This window comes from Lycorma delicatula, chromosome 3 (genome assembly GCF_047948215.1).
Source record: "Lycorma delicatula isolate Av1 chromosome 3, ASM4794821v1, whole genome shotgun sequence".
Taxonomy (NCBI): Eukaryota; Metazoa; Arthropoda; class Insecta; order Hemiptera; family Fulgoridae; genus Lycorma; species Lycorma delicatula.
The window spans coordinates 16901175-16919808 of record NC_134457.1 but is presented as its reverse complement, the minus strand read 5'-3'; the positions used below and the strand labels follow the sequence as shown (position 1 = coordinate 16919808).

Sequence of the window (18634 nt, the reverse complement as noted above, 5' to 3'; positions counted from 1 at the left end):
AGTTCAGTTTTTTTCAAATTTTTCTATTACTATGTTGATTTGTATTATACTGAGTTAACATAAGAACAATTATGTTAACTGATCTGATAACAGATATGTTACGATTAAGTGACTTTTATGTACAAAAGAAGTAGATTTGTTAATATAAAAAAATGTGTGAATAATAAGTTGATAATAATAATGATAAGTTAATAATAATGATTTTTTATTTATGGGTGCTAATAAATGATTTGACTGCCATTTTCCTTTCTGAAAATTTATTCTGACTTTTAGCGAATGCCAAGAGATAACAGTATTTTATATGGGAATATATATAGCAAGAATAAAAAATATTTACTAATGATGACAAGCTTTACTATTTTATAAGATAGTTCAAAGCAACACAATCAGCCCCATCTGCAAAATACACATTAATTTGGACATTAAGAAACAACTTGCCTCATTCTGTAACTAATTTGGGTGAATGAATAAATCAGTCAAGACATGGTTGTTGGCCACTACATCTGAAATCTGTAATGGGTTCCAGAACAGGCCTGCCTGACAAAAATCAATTACTATTACTAAACCCTGCTGAAAATTGGGAGAGTCAGCTGTAGTTATGATAAATGCTTATAGATTTTAATTTATAAATGGGTTAACTGAGCTGTGTCGTTTTTCGCAGCTACCCAACTTTGAAGAAGAAAGCTATACCAAGAAAAACTACTGTAAAATTTTATAAAATTTTGGACTTTACATACATAATGTGAAACTTCATTTATCTATATATATATATATATATATATATATATATATATATATATATATCTGTATATATCTGTATATATATCTGTACTATTATGTAAAGAGGAAGAGGGTTTTTGTTTATTTGAGATAAACAAAAAAAAAATTACTCCATCAACAGCAACCAGATTTTTACCCATCTTTCTTGGCGTGACTGAAGGTTTTTAGTAGATATATTTCATCTTGAAAGAAAATGTATATATAAATATATGTAGTAGTGGAGATGATTGAAGCACAAACTTTAATGATTTGATTAAATGAACTAGGAACTGTGAGTCTCTATCACTGTGTGAGGTAAGTTTTAACTGAATGATTTGAATCAATTGAATGAATAATATTACAAAAATAATACAATTAAATTTTAGGTTAAATAAAATAATATTAAATAAATTCTGTTTAACAATAATGGGCTTCCCATGGGGACTGTGTGTGGGGCTAGAGTGGTGAGGTATGAGGTATGCGAGCACCTCGTGAGAGGCCAGACCAATATTTATATATATAAAGTTTGACAGTTATCGCATCACGCAAGAACCAACCGACCGATTGCTTTCAAATTTGCAGGATACATTCCTGTTATCGCAGGGTAGGTTTAAAAGTTATCGACGTAGGCCCTGTTTCCTTTTGTCATCAAAAGTGTTTGTACTTTAGTTATTGTAGTGATTATTATTCTCTCTGTAATTTAGTTTCTTTTTCGGGTTTCTATAAAGCCTGAATACTATAATTATTATTTATTAGTATTATTCTTACACCATGAGGACAACACAAACATGCATGGGTCCAGGGATCAGAGCCCTCTGGGTAGATGGGAATGGCAACCGAAGCGAGTTCTGTGGGTGTCCAGGGTGCCGGTGCCCCTGGCAACGTGGAATGGCAAGTGAAGCCAGCTCTGTAGTGCTGGCATAGGCCCCGTAGCCCTGGAAGGCCCTGAGTTGACTTCAGAGTTCGGCTGGGCCAACCTGGGTTCTGAGGGCCAAGTTCTGGCTAGAGGGGCTGGCTAATAATGAAATAATAGGTTTTCACATTACTTAATTTTAGTTTAATGTATTATTTTTATATTAAGCGTCATGATACAAATTTTAAAATGCCATAAATAGTAAAGAACTTAAATATTTAACATCGTGTTTATCTTTTATTATTTGCTGGCAATGGAATTTTTTTAAATTATTTTGATAAAATGATAAAACAGTAATTTTTATTGGGTTTTTTTTTGTTTTGGTATTTTGTGTGTGTGTGTGTGTGTGTGTGTGTGTGCGCGCGCGCGCGCGCGCGAGCGCGCTGATCCACCTGTAGTCTGATGGTAATCACAGAACACATACATGCACAGTTGCATGTACGCTGATGTGTTCACTTGTTATGATAATAAATTATGTAAAAGTCCATAGCGTGTTATCAATATCATTTCATCATTCGATGCATGATTAAAATACTATAAGCGTAGTTTGTTGTCGACATACTCTTTTTTAATATAATAATATTTTATATAATTAGACTTAATAATGGTTATGAATTGAATACTGTAGCTTATCTAAATAGTTTTTTAGGATTTCTTATCTGGTGTATCTAATCAGAATTGTATAACCAATATTATCTCAGCAAATTTGAATTAATATTTTTTATTGATTTTCAATTTTAAAATGTTTTAATAAATAATTTATCATACATATGAGTAAATAATTATCAGTCTCTCAAATAATGTGTAATATTGAAAATGAACATAAAAATTTGAGAGTTGTAAAGTTGAAATGGTAGCCAAAATATGAACTTACAATGGTTTTACAGTTTTTACCAGTATGTATTTTTCAACTTTAGTCTTTTTTTAGATATCTTCGTTTCCATGTTTTAAATTATCAACAATATTCTCTGGCCTCATTTCAATATCATTGTTATAGAAAACACATAAAAAAAATCTGAAGATTTCATCATATTTTTTACTTTCCAAGTGAATATAGCTAAAATAGAGGCAGGGAACTAAAAGAGAAAAGTATGATGATCATGTCAAAAGTGGGGTATTGGTATTTTTTTTGCAAATGGTGATGTTTTTTGGTACAAGTAGTTAACTAAAAATAATACAAGTATTTATATATGTGTGTATAATGTATGTATTGCTTTTGGCCTTTTATATCTCAGAATTGACGTAACCAATTTTTTTCAAATTGGACTAAAATATATCTATATATATATATATATATATATAAATAGTATGTTGATCATTTTTTTTTAAATTGTTACGGGGGCAGATGGGATTTTGCTAAAAAACAAATTTCAATTTTGTTACAGCAGATTTGTTACCTGTATGCATGTATAAATCATCAAACAAACAAACATTTAAAAAAAATTAAATCCCCACCTGTTAAGATTGAAATATATGTTTTTTGTTATTTTGCTCTATTCAGCACCGTCAGTTAAAATATTTTTCAACAATTTTTTTTAAAGTTTATACTTCTTATGCAGGTGTCCCATGAGGAAACTGATATATTCACAGGTGTTATTTCTCTCATCAAAATAATCGAAAAAGTTAACATAAACATAAGTCTGGAAATGCTTTGTTATCAAGTTACAGCTAGTGAAAGATTTTGCCTGAAATTCAGTTCCCCTGGTGAAATGAGGCTGTACTAAAATTTTTAGGATGTTAATTGAAGGGCAAAATTAATGGTCTCTTATAGTTTTTGACCTGAAAAATTAAATTAAATAGATTCCGGAACTGTATTTCCAGTAGTTTTTAACGATATCTGAAGTAAATCTGAAATATTTGTTTGAAAACTGTTATTTAGGTTTGTAATACAATAACTTTGTTTAATGACTAATAAATGCATTAAAATATTGATGTAAATAAGTCCAATAAAAATCAAAATACATTTTAAAGAAATCAAATTTTACTCTAAAATAAAACAAAATATAAATGAAGTGACGTACATAAAAATTTAATTTTGTTGTATTTCTTTTAATTTAATCTTCATACCCTACAGATATTGTTCAAAATGATCTTGATAGTTTATGCAAAATCTAGTCTGACGTATAACATCAGAGAAAGCTTTTCTAACAGTATCATGGTCATTCTTAAGATATTCAAGAGTATTTAAATTCGGTTCAATAATTCTTCTTTGAAATTAATTTTTTCTGCATAAACAAGTTCCTTTAAATGATCGCAAATGTAATGGTCCAAATGATTTAAATTGGGCACCATAGGAGGCCAATTAACTGGCGCACCTTGACTGATGCTGTCTAATGTCTTGTGAAGAATGAGGTGCTGCACTGTCATGTTGGAATAACATTTTCTGCCTTTTTTCAAGAGGTACATCTTTTAGCAAAACTGACAATTGATTTTGTCAAAATCTTTGTACGCAACACCAGAAAGGTGATTTTTTTTAAATAAATTGTTTGATTAACTGGTCCCTGAATATGCCACACTATACATTTATTGAAAATCGGGTTTGAAAGTTTGACTCTACATGTAATTGGATTATTACATTTATATTATGTTGCTGCAGGCAATGATCATCTACGATGAGTCTCGTAGAGTTGGTCATTTGACGGGTCATTTCAAAGTCGAGAGTTCTAAGGTTCAAATCCTAGTAAAGGCAGTTACTTTTAAGAATTGGTGGTGTGGTTTCAATTAATCACACATCTGAGGAATGATCGACTTGAGACTGTACAAGACTACAGTTCATTTACATTCATACATATCATCCTCATTCATTCTCTGAAATAATACCTTACAGTGGTTCTGGAGGCTAAATGAAAAAGAAAGAAGGCAATGATACCCAACTGTACTAGTTCAACTTAAAATTAAAAAAAAAAAAAGCTAGCGGCAAGTTAAACAGAAATGGGGAATAATTTATTAATTATAAATAAGAAAAAAATTGTTTTTTTTTAAATCTTTCATTTTTTTAAAGAAGTTGCCTCATTTGTATTTAATATATTTTCAAGTAATTTTCATTGAATTTTGTAATATTTTGCTGCCTTCTTCCAGCTTTTTTTTAGGTAATTAGCATTTTTAATTTTTTTGCCATCTCCAGTGAGCTAAATTCTGGTATAAACGCGTAACCATGTAATTGCTAGACAGCTGGTAAGAATTTCTTAATACAGTAAGCTTGTGGTGAGCAGGAACCTCACTTAATTACTTTATAATTATAGAGACACTGGATTATTTTACTTTATTTTCAATAGATTGTATCTTGCCTTAGTAGATTATTTAAACAAATTTAATACTAAAAGCAGAGCATATTAATTTATTAAAATTAATTAAGCATTATTCCTTACTTCTTTACTTTTGTCCTCATCTAGTATTTTTACAAAGATCCTTGCTTCTTTTGAATTAGTTATTAATAAGTTAATAAAACAGTCCGATTATAAAAATATAAGCAATTATTATTTATTTTGAATATTGAAATTTTTTTCAAGCCTGAGATTAATAAACAGCTGTCTATTTCAAAATTTAAAATTTGAACATATTTTTTGATTAATTTATCATATTAAGAAAAAAATCATTCTGAAGAAGCAAAGATCATTGCTAAAACTGTCAACAAAAGTAAAAAAGAAGACGTAGCAGAGAAAAATTTTTAATTAATTTTCATAAATACATAATTTCGTTATAATTGTTCAGATTGTTCCTTATATGAATTACAGAGCTTACACAACATTTAATTTTTTTCTGTTCTCTTTGGTATTAAGAAACGTAATGAGAAATTCTCCACCATAACTCAGAACTCAAATAAACATGTACTGCTAATGTACTCGTATATAATCTTTTAACGTTAATAAATAGTTTATCAAATTTCATCTTAGCAGCAGAGTATAATTACTCATAAAAATTAATTTTTCATCTACCTATCTCTTTATTTTTTCCCCTCCAAATTTAATAGAGATCTTTGCTTTATGCATATATATATGAAAATTTAGTTATATGAAATAGTTAAAAGAAATTTTAATGTAGAGAGGTTTATTTACCATGTTAATCACTGGTATAAAATAAATTATTCTAATTATGATATACTTAAGGAGTATATAGTAGCTGAAAAATTTAAATCCATTTAATCTCTTCTTTAAGTTTTAAGAATTCATTTTGTTTTGATTATTCTGTTCTTTAACATACTTTCTGTAACCATGCCATGACAGTAAGATGTAACACTAAATATCATGCTTTTGTATGAAGGAGAATAAAGTTAATTTTCCTCTAACCATCATCCAATTGTTTGAGAAAAAATTTGATATGGTTAATAATAGATTTAGAGAAATTTGAAAGAAAAAAGGATATAAATGGATAAAAATTACAGATAACTTCAAAAACAATGATGTCAAAAAATTAAAGGAATTTTATTTTCTGGCATCGAGTAGAATGTAGTAGGGATCTATACAATGAGAGTCCATTTTATGATAAAGATATTTTTTCAATTCCATGTAATTAAGTACAGTATTTTGATATTTTTTAAACACTATAAATATTTCATACATTTTGTAATGTATGTTCTGTAGATGGGAAGTTCAAATTAGTATATAGCATTTCATTCTGAGAATTAAATCCTGAAAAGATTATTTTTATTATACACACACATTAGTACATTTTTATTAGCTATTTTAATAGTTAGTAATATTCCTTATAAGAATTTTATATCCGGAGATGGGTGTAATGTGGCATCTAGACTAGAATAATAATGAACAATTGCCAGGAAGATTATGCTAGGTATTGTTGTTGACGACTCAAATGATATGTTTCCTTTGATGAACTACCTTTAAATATTTATAAGCTGATTTCAGAGAGAATATTAAACAACTATAAGAAATAAAGACAGAAAATTTTAAGAATACCTTTGTAGATATAATATTCTGTTCGGAATGTTGCCATAGAATGAATTTTAATTGTTTTTTTTTCTTATTAAAGAAAATGTGATTGCCTGTAAGTATTTATTAATTATCATTCATTTTTATATTTAGTGGTAGACAATCAGTTTAAAATAATGAGTTAAAAAATAAAAGATTTTCATCATTAATCAATTATTTTATTAATTAGCAAATTATCAATATATTTCATTAATCCTAGTAGAAATAGCCCGAATAACATGAAAGAATCTGAACAAGTAAAAAATATTGAATGAAATGCTTTGATTGTTGTCAGATAAAATTATCATTGCCATTTAAAACAAATAAAAAATTTTAAATATAAAAAAGGAAATCATATGTGATGTAAATTGCATTTTATATTTCCTGTTTGTACATCTATTGTCAAAAGTATACAGTATGTCTATAACTGAACATTTTTAATTTGGGTGTTTGTTTCTTGTATAAAAATTGTATACGTTAGAATTTACTTTCTAGCCTTGGACCCAGCTGATATTAATGCTTGTTAGATAGCATGTGCTGAAAATATATTAATTCTCTAATGAATTTTTTTTTATTTGATGAATTAATTGATTGCTTCTGAGGAAGGAACTAGGTATTTTACTCTCCGTAATTACTATTTAGCACCACTTTCAAGAAATGGGAAGAAAAATTACCAGGTGAAAGAAAAATACCATATGAAAGTTAACTGCAGATTGATCTTCTTTCATCCTGTTTTGAACATCCTTCCAGTAACGTCTCATATCTAGTGCCTTCAATTTATTACAGGAACTCATCTATCCATTTTGTTGTAGATATCTTATCAGTTGTTTTCTAGTGAGCGATTCCTCAAAAGAAGAAAGAGGCGTCGTACTTAAAGATATACAGACAATATTTCCTACCCATCTACGTCAACTAGACCATATTTTCTGGTCAACAGATAGCTGTTTTGTCATTTAATAGATTTCTATGATTTTTTTTTACCATTATATTTCCCCATCCTTTACTTGTCCCCATATATTCATCTTATATTTGCACTCAAAACACATTGTGTTTCCTTCATTGTATTCCATGTCTCAGCTATATTTAGCTGAATATTACTGTGCTTTACAACCTCATCTTTATTCTATTTTTCAATGCTTTTGACTAAAATATAAATATTTTATTCCCAGTATAATCCTCTTATTTGTATTGGTCTGGATTAGTTTCTTTTTTGTAAAAATAGCCTCTTAGATATCTAACTTTCTGCACCTTTTTGAAATCTCCTTACCAGTCTTAAGATTGACGTTCTGATTCTTCCCTCGTGACTTACTTAAATAACTAATTTTTCTTTTATTAATACTTAGACCTTTAAGCTCTTTTTCTACAGATCATCTGCAAGTTAGTTCCTCTACAAAGAGGAAATACAAATTTTAATAAACGCATCAGTTTTTGCTCACTGCAACTACAAACTAACAGTGCACCACATCCTTGTGGATTGTATATGTTATGTGGCATTGCATCACAAGTTTAACCTAGGTGGTAACACACAGACTATTTTAGGGGATAATGAAATGTTGTAGTCTCAGGTTTTACAATTTCTTACGGCCGTCTGTTTATATAAAAAGTATTTGAATTACTGTATTGTGTTTCAACTATTCATTTTATTTGCTGAAAAGCAGATGGTGATTTTATTACTTTAATTGATATGTATATATATATATATATATATATATATTGTGATATGTCTTTGTTTATTTTATAAAAATATGTTGTGTGTGGGCAATGATAACCAAAAGCGTTTTTCGCCCAGAAAACCCCTCAAAAAAAGGATTTTAATAAAATTGTAAATCAGAGTGATAAGAATTTTCCTGTTTATTTGTCCATTTAAAAAATAATAAAAAAACATCATTCATGTATGCCAGAAAGCCATATACTTCATCTCATTGCCTTTCAGTTCTTTATGATTAGTATTTCTTATTATTTTTTCCTAAATTTGTACTGAATCCTGAGAATGCATCTTCCTGTTTAAAATCCAATAGTAATTTACATACTCCCTAAGGAATCTTCTTCCTGACTCTTTATACTACATTCTTTCCTGTATTTGCACTCTAAACAATAGTATAAATGTCTGTGTATTTTGAATTCTTTTATCTTACTCTTATTACAGGAATTTTCTGTTGACATTATCTTCTTAAAATCAATAAACAATATTCTTGTTTGAAATTCAACTCAGATTGCTAGAATTTTTCACCTAACTGCTATAAGTAAATATATGATCTGGATTTGATCTGTATGCCCAATTCCTGTTGGGTAATCCCTGATCAGATCTTCAACATATTGATTCAGTTTCTCAGTTAATGCCATTACCCAAAGTTTAAACGAAATATTAAAGAAGGAGATTCCTTCGGATTCTTTCATTTTTAAAGAACAGAAAATAGCACCCTATGCTATTTTTGTATTTATTTAAATTTTCAGGAACATATTAATATATTACTGCTTGAAAATGTCCAATATTAATTCATATATCTAACTGTTTTTTACAATTCCATTGTAATATCATCACAATTAGATTATTATGTCTCTTCCTTTTTGTTGCAGAGATGTTTTGATTACACAACTTTCTCCTCCTCTTCACTCTCTACCTTCTCCTATTGTATATTTCTATGAAAGCATTCATTGGTTCAGGACAATTAAAAAAAAATCATAGAAATAGTTTGTCAATATTATACACCAAATTTTTGTTGTAATAATATTAATATTAATAAATTTTAATCAAAAGTATTAAATTATTTTAATTAAAATTTTCTAAAATTATGTATTAATTATAAATTGTATGTATAAAAAAAGACAAAAAACTTATATGTTCTTCCTGCTTAATGGAGATAGTACATTATGTGACAATAGTATTTGTCTTTATCTAGATAATGTTGCTATCATTCTGTTTACAGCATGTTAGGAGAGTCTTAAAGAATGTATACAGTCATCTTTACTTTACATCTATACAATTAAGATTCTAATCATTGTTAAATAACACAAAGAAAATTATTGTAATGAATAAAATCTTTGTAGTGTGAAGTCAATTTGTATGCGATGAGATGTTTTTATTTGTTATATGTTTATTGTTTTTAATTTATTTAAATTGATGATAATTAAATTATATTATAACTTACTATTATTTGATAACAATAGTAGTAATATTATATGAGAGTCAGAACAACTTAAAACAATGCAGTAATAAACTGTCAACAATAATGAAAGAATAAATTGAACTTATGAAATATAACTAATGCATAATGTTTCTGAAAATAACAATAAATACTGTCAAATAATAAATACAATGATTAATTTAATTGGAAATAATGAAATAATGTTAAAGAACTACATATAAAAACCTACATACCATAAAAAAAGTTCATTGTGGTTTTCTTTTTAAATTTGTTTTGCAGTATCATTGGAATCATATAAATAAATTTAGGTTGATATTTCTGTGTATTCAGTAAGTATTGAAGAAGAGAGTAGAAAAAGATTGACTACTTACCTTTTCTAGTAAACCTGCCATGAGATGCTTTTTATTTGTTATAATGACTATGTCATGATAGATGACTGGTACTAAATAAGAGGTTATTTATAACCTTTTGGTTATTGCACCGATTAGATAGATGTTTCAATAAATCAACAAAAAAACCTTTGTTGGCAAAATAATATTTATGATAGGAGCAATACTTTTGAAAGTTGTCAATAACCTTGTGATTTAGCATCTATTCTGCAATGTTAAGTTTGAGTTGCTTTATTTTTTTATAGGAATTAAAATACAGTCTTCATTTCTTTATATTAGCAAAAATGACTTATGCTCTTAATGAAATAGTGTGTCATGAAGGTTGTTAGTCCGGACTAGAAATCAAAATCCAGAAAATTTTCTTAATGATTGATTCAATGTCTATATTATTAATTAAGCTGCCAAAATAGTTTTAATTCATACACGAGATAAGAGCTAAAACTTCATTAATTAACTTGTTTGTAATGAATAATAATAAGTTACAAACAAGTTAATTAATGAAGTTTTAGCTCTTATCTCGTGTATGAATTAAAACTATTTTGGCAGCTTAATTAATAATATTCATTAACTTTTATATAGAACTTCATTAATCATCTTGCTCTAAATTTTTGTTTATTCATTTATTTTTATTAATGACCTGATACCAGTGTCCTTACTGTATAAAACAGTCATAAATTTCTGAATGATTGTAATTGTGATGATGTTGCTGTATAAAATTTTATATTTCATTTTGATTGTAAAGAAGTAAATCTTTTATTCTGAGCGATAACATTATAATAATTAGATACATCACATAAAGAATAAGTGTATATGCTACTCCATTCATAAAAAAGAACCCCTAGCATTCACTTGGGTGTATCAAGGGAAACCATAACAAAACCTTGATCACAACATTATTGCAGTATACATGATTAATACATGAAGATTTTATGTATACATATATATATGTATATATATATATATATATATGTATATATGTATATATATATATATATGTATATATATATATATATATATATGTATATATGTATATATAAAATAAATCACATTTTAGAATTGTTAACTAAAATTATTTGAATATAGATTTTCATACACGTTGAATAAGATGAGAAAATTCAGGATATTTTTCTGTAATTTTTAAATCAATATTACTTAAATTCATCTGCAGAGTAATACTGCTTCTTTAGAAATCATATTCTAATTAACGAAAAAGTGTGATATAATTAACTATTTATTATTTCAGGACCATCAACATGGCCATCCAAATTTCCTCAAGCAGCTGGGTCTCGTCAATCACCCGTTGATGTAAAAACAACAGTCGCAACATCTGATACTTCCCTTCAAAGTCGTCCACTTACTTGGTATTATAAACCCACCATATGCAAATCAATTGTCAATCCTGGTTATGGATGGAGAGTTGATGTTCATAATGATGAGCATGGATCAGGTAAATTTTGTTTCAAATTTTTCAGTTTTTTTTTAAATTCATTAATTTTTTTGGCATAGTTTAATAACATTTACATTTAAATTTTGATGAGTTTATTTTCAATGCTTTACATTGATTACTTTGACAAAATTTACACATTTTTGTGATAGAAATTGAAACTGCAACATGAGAAACTGATGCAGGTGTGGATGGAATTTGAAATAAAGAACTGGAATGTTTTGAATTTCATCCAGACTTTGTATATATTTATATTTCACCCGTAGTTTGAAGAAGGGAACAACTTCATTGAACCTTTACCTTTGGAAAACAAAAAACACTATACTCTGGAGTAAATTTTTTGGTAGCACATATTGTATATGTTTATTTTAACTATTATATCTGTAATTAGTATAACAAAAAATATCTTAAAAATTTCAAATAATTATTTTTTTACGAAATATTAAATTTGTTGGAATTATTCCCTTTTCCAATTTAAAATATTTTGAATTGCTTTACCCATAAAACTACTTATTAGTCATGCAATTTATTTAGTTATTTTATTATAAAACTAACAAAAAAAAGTGCTGAAAAGAAAAACAGATTTGGAGTGTAGTTTTATATATTTTTAGTTTAATAATACCAGTAGCTAGAAGAATTTGTCACATAAAATCATCCTAAAACTTTTGTTCAGGCCTTAAAAATTTTTAAGAAGTTCAATTTTTAACTAAAATTTTGTTGAAGGAAGTATGACTGACTGCATAATAAGATTTAAAATAACAAGTTTACTAAAAGGCCTATTACTTTTGTGCGCTCATCAGAATAAACTTAGTTATATTCGTCTTCAGCCGCATCTTGAGAAGTTGTAGGTCAAGTAGTGAGTTGTAAAACTGTTGTTCATTACTTGGAATATATTGCACTGTTTTCAAAAGGTCAATTATTTTTGCTTCTTTAATAGGCACTTTACCTGCATAGACCTGTTGTTCATTTGTTAAGTTTAAGTTTCTGATTACAAATTTAGCCTAAATTTGTAATCAGACAAGTCGGAATGAATGCTTTAAAAGACCACCAATAGTTTGCAAGCAACTATATAACCAGGTTCTTTACTGGTCGTTTCAAATCGCTTGTACTTTGAAATAGAAAATTTTTGAGGGTCTGCTAGTCGGGATGGTAGTCAGAGCTGCCAATTTGATCCATTAGAAGAAGGAATTAACTGTTGGATTAGTTCTTTACTTGCAACTCACGATTATTTGTACTGAGTTTTACTGCCATACTAGAGTTTGGCAATAATTTTCCTTTTTTCACCGAAAATGTGTCTGTAAGCAGAATACAAATTCAACTTAACCTTGAAAATGAAAAAAAAAATGGTGTTTGTGTTCCCTTCTTCCAACTACAATTTCAGTTAATCCATGTTGTTTATTAATTATGTTTCTCTATCATATAAAAAAATGTTTACTATTATGATGCATTGTTATTAAAAATCTTCAATTTCAATTTTAGTGAAGCTGCCAAATACTTTTGTCATTCTAATATGTGGAAATAATAAATAGAAAACTATGTTAAGTAATTCAAATAGGAATGAGAATTTTTTAATTTCTAAGGAAGATATTTTGCCTGATTTATTTATTAGCTTGTAGCTAATTTATCGTACAGCCTTTTAGATATATTTATTCAACTTTATTTTTATATTATTCTTCTATAAAACTTTTAAATGATGAATTCTTTGATCTTTATCAGTTTAAGAAATTTTCATTTTTGCACCAGAATAATTAATGTATTTTTTTTCAATTAAATAATCACATCCAAGGTAGCAGATTAAGTACACAGCAAGATAAAGAGTGGTTATTATAGTAGTAATAAGTCTTATTTGTTGATTTATATTGCAGTTATTAATTTTTAATAGTTGACTTAATAAATTTTTAAAGATTTTAAATGTATAATTGCAAATAATTTATCAAATTGTGTAGATTTTTAATTAATTTTTGTACTTTTGGTTAAAAAAAAATTGTTAATTTTTCAGTTATAGCCAATTTGTAAAGTAAGTTAATTATCTAGAATATTTCTTACTTATGCAATGATGTTCATAAATGTATATTATTCTCTGTTAATGTAAGACAATATATGTCTTACATTACATTGACTATCAAGAATCATCATTTTATTTTTATTAAATAATTTTATGTTCTGGTCAGGGCTCATATTTTTTATCTGTAATTTGTTGATTTAAAGGTTAACAATACATCATTATTAGTTTTGTTTCTTATATCTAACGATGGATAGTGAAACAGCAATAAAAAAATAAATAAAAGTTACAAACTGGGAGAGACTTTTTTAGCACTTAATTTTTTTATTGTTAAATAACTGGCCTGTAGTTTACTATTAAGGAAAAAAGTAGATAATAGAATTTTTTAATGAGTAAATTGTAGTTCTAATAAAGTATTTCTAAGTTAAATACACAATAACTACTTTTTTTTACGATAATGAATTATTATATTAAAATTTTTCTAGTCGAAAGCAGGTTTAACCATGCCAAACAGAAACAACATTTGGTCATTGTAACCATCAGATTGCTAAAACTGATTCATTTTTTTAAATTTAAAATAATATTTTATTTCAAGTTTAGTGAATATTGTATTTTACTTATTTGAGAAAGAAATCTGAATCCCATAGATATTTTAATCCAGTGCAATTTTTTATCATCAAATTAGCAAAGTTTCCAAAACAAGTAAAATTTTTGAAAATTTACAAAAAGTAAATGGTGATATGAATAAAGTATTTTATGAAGCCCAATCTGTTAAAACCAAGTAAAACGAGTAAAACCAATAAGTTGTACTTACAGTAATTTATTATTACTACAAATTATTCACAGTAATCTATTATTACTGTAAATAAAATGAAAAATGGCATTATTTATAATGCTTTTATATAATTATTTTATTTTTCTAGTCCAAATAATTATTTTTTAACAATAAAAAATTTTTTTTCAGTTAATTGTTCACATTTATTTTTTTGTCTTTTACAACATAACAGAAGTAAAATTTTTCTGTCTCATTTTATATCACTTTGAAAGGAATACTGTTGTCATTTGCAAACAATATTTTCATTATATCAATAACAGAAAAATTTCAAATGTTCATAGATTTCATTTCATTATCTTCATCAGAATTTATCTTCCACTTTTTGAAAATATTTACTTTTCATTAGTTTATAAAGAATAAGTTTGTTGCAGTGAAATTTCAATTGAAATTGATAAATTAGCTCCTGGATTTGAAATTCTTAGAATTACATGATCACAGAAACAGAAATTTTATGTAGTCAAAAATTCTTAGCAGTATTCAACAGTTGAAACATAATTACGTAGTTTGTATTTGTACCAAATGAAATGTTTAGTAAACTGATTCTTTTTATTTAACAATATATTGTATATACATTAAAAATAAATTAGTTAATAAATTACAGTGAATTTTGATTAATTTTTTCATGAAATTCTGATTGTGGTAACTTATTGGTGTGAACAAAGAACATTGAATATTCTTGAGTACATGATTTTAATACGTGTAATAATGTTAAAAATACAGTAAAATAACGAATATAATATGAGCTACATTTGTACTCCATATTAGTGTTGTCCATTTTATGTATCATGGTTCTGAGAAGCTATCCTTAGATTAAGTCTGTAATGCATGGAGATGCCTAGTCTTTTTCGGATTTTCTAGAGACTACAAATAACAGATCCCAAAAATGTACAATATATATCTATAGATGTATCTCTGGTATATAACTGTTCATTTTTATTTCTTTGGGATTTCATATATCATATGGAACATTCCATTGTATCCTGTACTGTACATCTTTTGGCTATCCTTTTTTTCTGCGAATGTTGGTGGGATTTATTTGAGTTTCTGTGATTTTATTTTACTATAAATAAGAATTGCTTGACAACACTTTTTCTAAACCATTTTTCTGTATATAAAACACTAGTCTTCCTTTATCGCAACATTCATGAATTCTCGCAACATGAGAATGACATTTTTTTGTATGTAAAAAACCCTTGAATGATTTGATCTGGATGAAAGGTAGACATTTTACCATATGGAAGTCACCAGAAGGTATTATTTGCTTAAATTTGTAAACTGGACTGCAATAAAAAAAATTAGGTTACTGTACATACACTTATTTGACTTGAACAGTATATTCCCCTTTCATGTTAAATAAGCTTAACTCAGCATCTGTACTTTTTCATGCACAGTTTATATAATGCATCTGTAAAATGGTTGTACGATTATCAGTTTAGTTGTTAATTTATTAGATTTTTGTTTACTTCAGCTTAAAATACTCAATGAATGCCTTACAATATCTATTATTATTATTAAAATAAGATATATAATTTGGCTGACTATTAATTGTAGTGGTCACCATACTGTCTTATTTATCTGTGTCTGTTTTTTATTAGCAGGAGCAAGAGTCTAGTATTTTTATTGTTTATCTGTTTTTTACTAATTAATGTTATATAATTGGTCATACTGTTATTGCAATTGGATGAATAAGTAAACGAATGTATAATTGTTCACAGAACTCATTGGTGGACCTTTGGGTTCCAAATACAAACTGGAACAGTTTCACTGCCATTGGGGACGTGACAGCAAGTCTGGATCTGAACATACAGTAGATGGAAAAGCGTACTCTGGTGAGGTCAGTGCAAAGAAGAAATGTGAACGTATTGTATTTTGTGTATATGTATAATGTATATGTTATATATATATTTGAAATGTCTATAATACATTAATTTCTTTAAATATTTCCCCCTCCCTCAGAAAAATCTTCACTTTGACTGCTGAGTTGAATATTGGAATTCAAACATCAGAAATAGCTGAGTAGTAGGTATCATTTTAATTTAGGAAGTTAACCGTTGTCAGTTACATAAAACATTCATATGAATAAAAATTATAAATTAAAGATTAGTTTCACAGTCACAAGAAATATTAATTTTGAGAGTTATGTTTTATTGGTGGTTAGTTGGCTACACCATTTTAAGTGTCATAACCAAACAACAAAACTACAGTAAAGTTATGATTTAATTTTTACTAAATGTTGATATTTTATATCATCTTGTATCACATCTTAACAACAATTTAAATTTAAAAAAAGAAGAAGCACATCTGTAAACATATATACATATAAAATGGTAAATCTTATTTATTTATGCATAACAAACATTTCTGTAGTTAATTATTATATCACTTCTGGAATTGTGCTATTATTTATATTGTATTTGATAGTTAAATGTAAAAATGTAATAAATACTGGATCTCAATGCATCATCAGTTGGACTTTAAATTGTTATATCATCTTAGTTTCCGTGCTGTACGATCATATGTCATTGTTTATTGTCATACTCAGCCTCATTAATTAGAGTGGATGTATGTCAATAGAATATACCATTGGAGAAAGTTATAAACAAAATAATTTTGTTTAAATTATGTAATCATTTATATCTTATGTCACATAAAACTACATCGATGATATATTTGATTCTATAAGTGTTTGTATGTGTGTGCACACATGAACTTCCGTTTGTAAAGTTTTTTGCCTGACCAAGAAAACACAACATTTTTCAGAATTTTTTTATTTTTCACACCTTCCAATTAGATTGGTTTTTAGTGACTTTTGGATTTTTTAATACCTGCAGTGTAATATGATTTGTCCAACTCTTCAAAATAATTTATTGTTTCAGCTTTGATCTCATCGTGTGAAGTGAATTTTCATCTTGCAAGTCATTTCTTCACAAATTTTTTGGGAAAAGGAATTCCAAATCTGGTGAATATGGGATGTGTGGAAGCACTTAAATAGGTTTTGTAGTAGGTTAAACAGTAAGAACCTAAGTCAGTGTGCGGCCCCATTATTGTTGTGAAAGAGCACTTTCTTTTTGGGCAGATATGGATGTTTAACCTAAATAGCACCCTTCAGTTGGTCCAGTAGTGATGTGTAATACTCCTCGATGAAGGTTTTTCATTTTTTCCTCCATATGAACTGTTTTTACTTTCTTTGGCATGTCTACACTCTCCTACTGTTTGATCTCTGGCATCTAATGGTGAATCAGTGTTTCATTTACTGTTATGAAACGTTGAAGAAACTTAGGAGAAAATTAAGTTTAAATAAGTCTAAACACCTTTGAGAACTGTTTAATTGAACGCTTCTTTGGTTGACTTCTAAAATTACAGCACCTATAGAGCGACAAGCTTTTTCATATCCATTACTTTGTCTAAATTGTAGTGGACATGGTCTGTTGAAGTCTTTGCAATGTCAGCAAGCTAGTGTATTATGCCATTCTGTGATTATTTCACATATCAATATGGATTTTTTTGACAATTTTGTCGGTTGTAGCAGTTTTTAGGTGTCTGAGCATTCATAATCTCAGGTGATTTAAATTCAGCAGCCCTCTTTTTTTACCTTTGGAAGAATCTTGAAGAGGATGAAACCTTTAAAGTGGAATCTAACTCTTTTTCCTCAGGGTTAAACTTCTTAAAACAAAATACTTAAACAGCTCGAAATTCAGTTTTATCCATTTTTCAAAAAAATATCAAAACTTGTTTGTTTTAGACAATTGCTACAAACAAACAACTAAACACTCCAACTGAAACTTCACAGCACAACATCTAAAGGATCATACTTGACAAATATGATAGTCATTTGATCATACTTGTGCCATTTCTGTGTCAGGTGGAGAACTTTACAATTGATCCTAAAAAAATATGTATATACTGTGCATACATGCATATACACATACATACTTGCCAATAAATATTTTCCATGCCAACAGATCTTCCGTTACGTAAATAATAACTACCTACAAGTAATTTCATTTTATTTAATTTTAATTTTTAAGAGATCTACTTGTAATTTGCATAGTAATAAGTTTGTTTACTACAATCCTTGAACAGGGCAGTTTTATACTAACAGAAGTTAACATTTTCCTCACATACATATATCTTGTTTTTTATAGAATATATCTAATTACTTTTTAACTATACATTGTAATTGTTATTTGTATTTATTACCTAATATTTAATTTTTTAACT

At 27.4% G+C, this 18634-nt stretch overlaps 1 protein-coding gene across 1 annotated transcript in view; it reads left to right on the top strand.

Moving 5' to 3' along the window:
- Positions 1-18634, top strand: part of LOC142321410 (carbonic anhydrase 2-like) — a 363624-nt gene that overhangs the window by 325901 nt on the left and 19089 nt on the right. Inside the window, exons 2-3 of the mRNA XM_075359477.1 lie at positions 11376-11579; positions 16129-16247. Coding sequence (XP_075215592.1) covers positions 11376-11579; positions 16129-16247 — 323 coding nt within the window. The remainder of the gene's footprint in view (positions 1-11375; positions 11580-16128; positions 16248-18634) is intronic.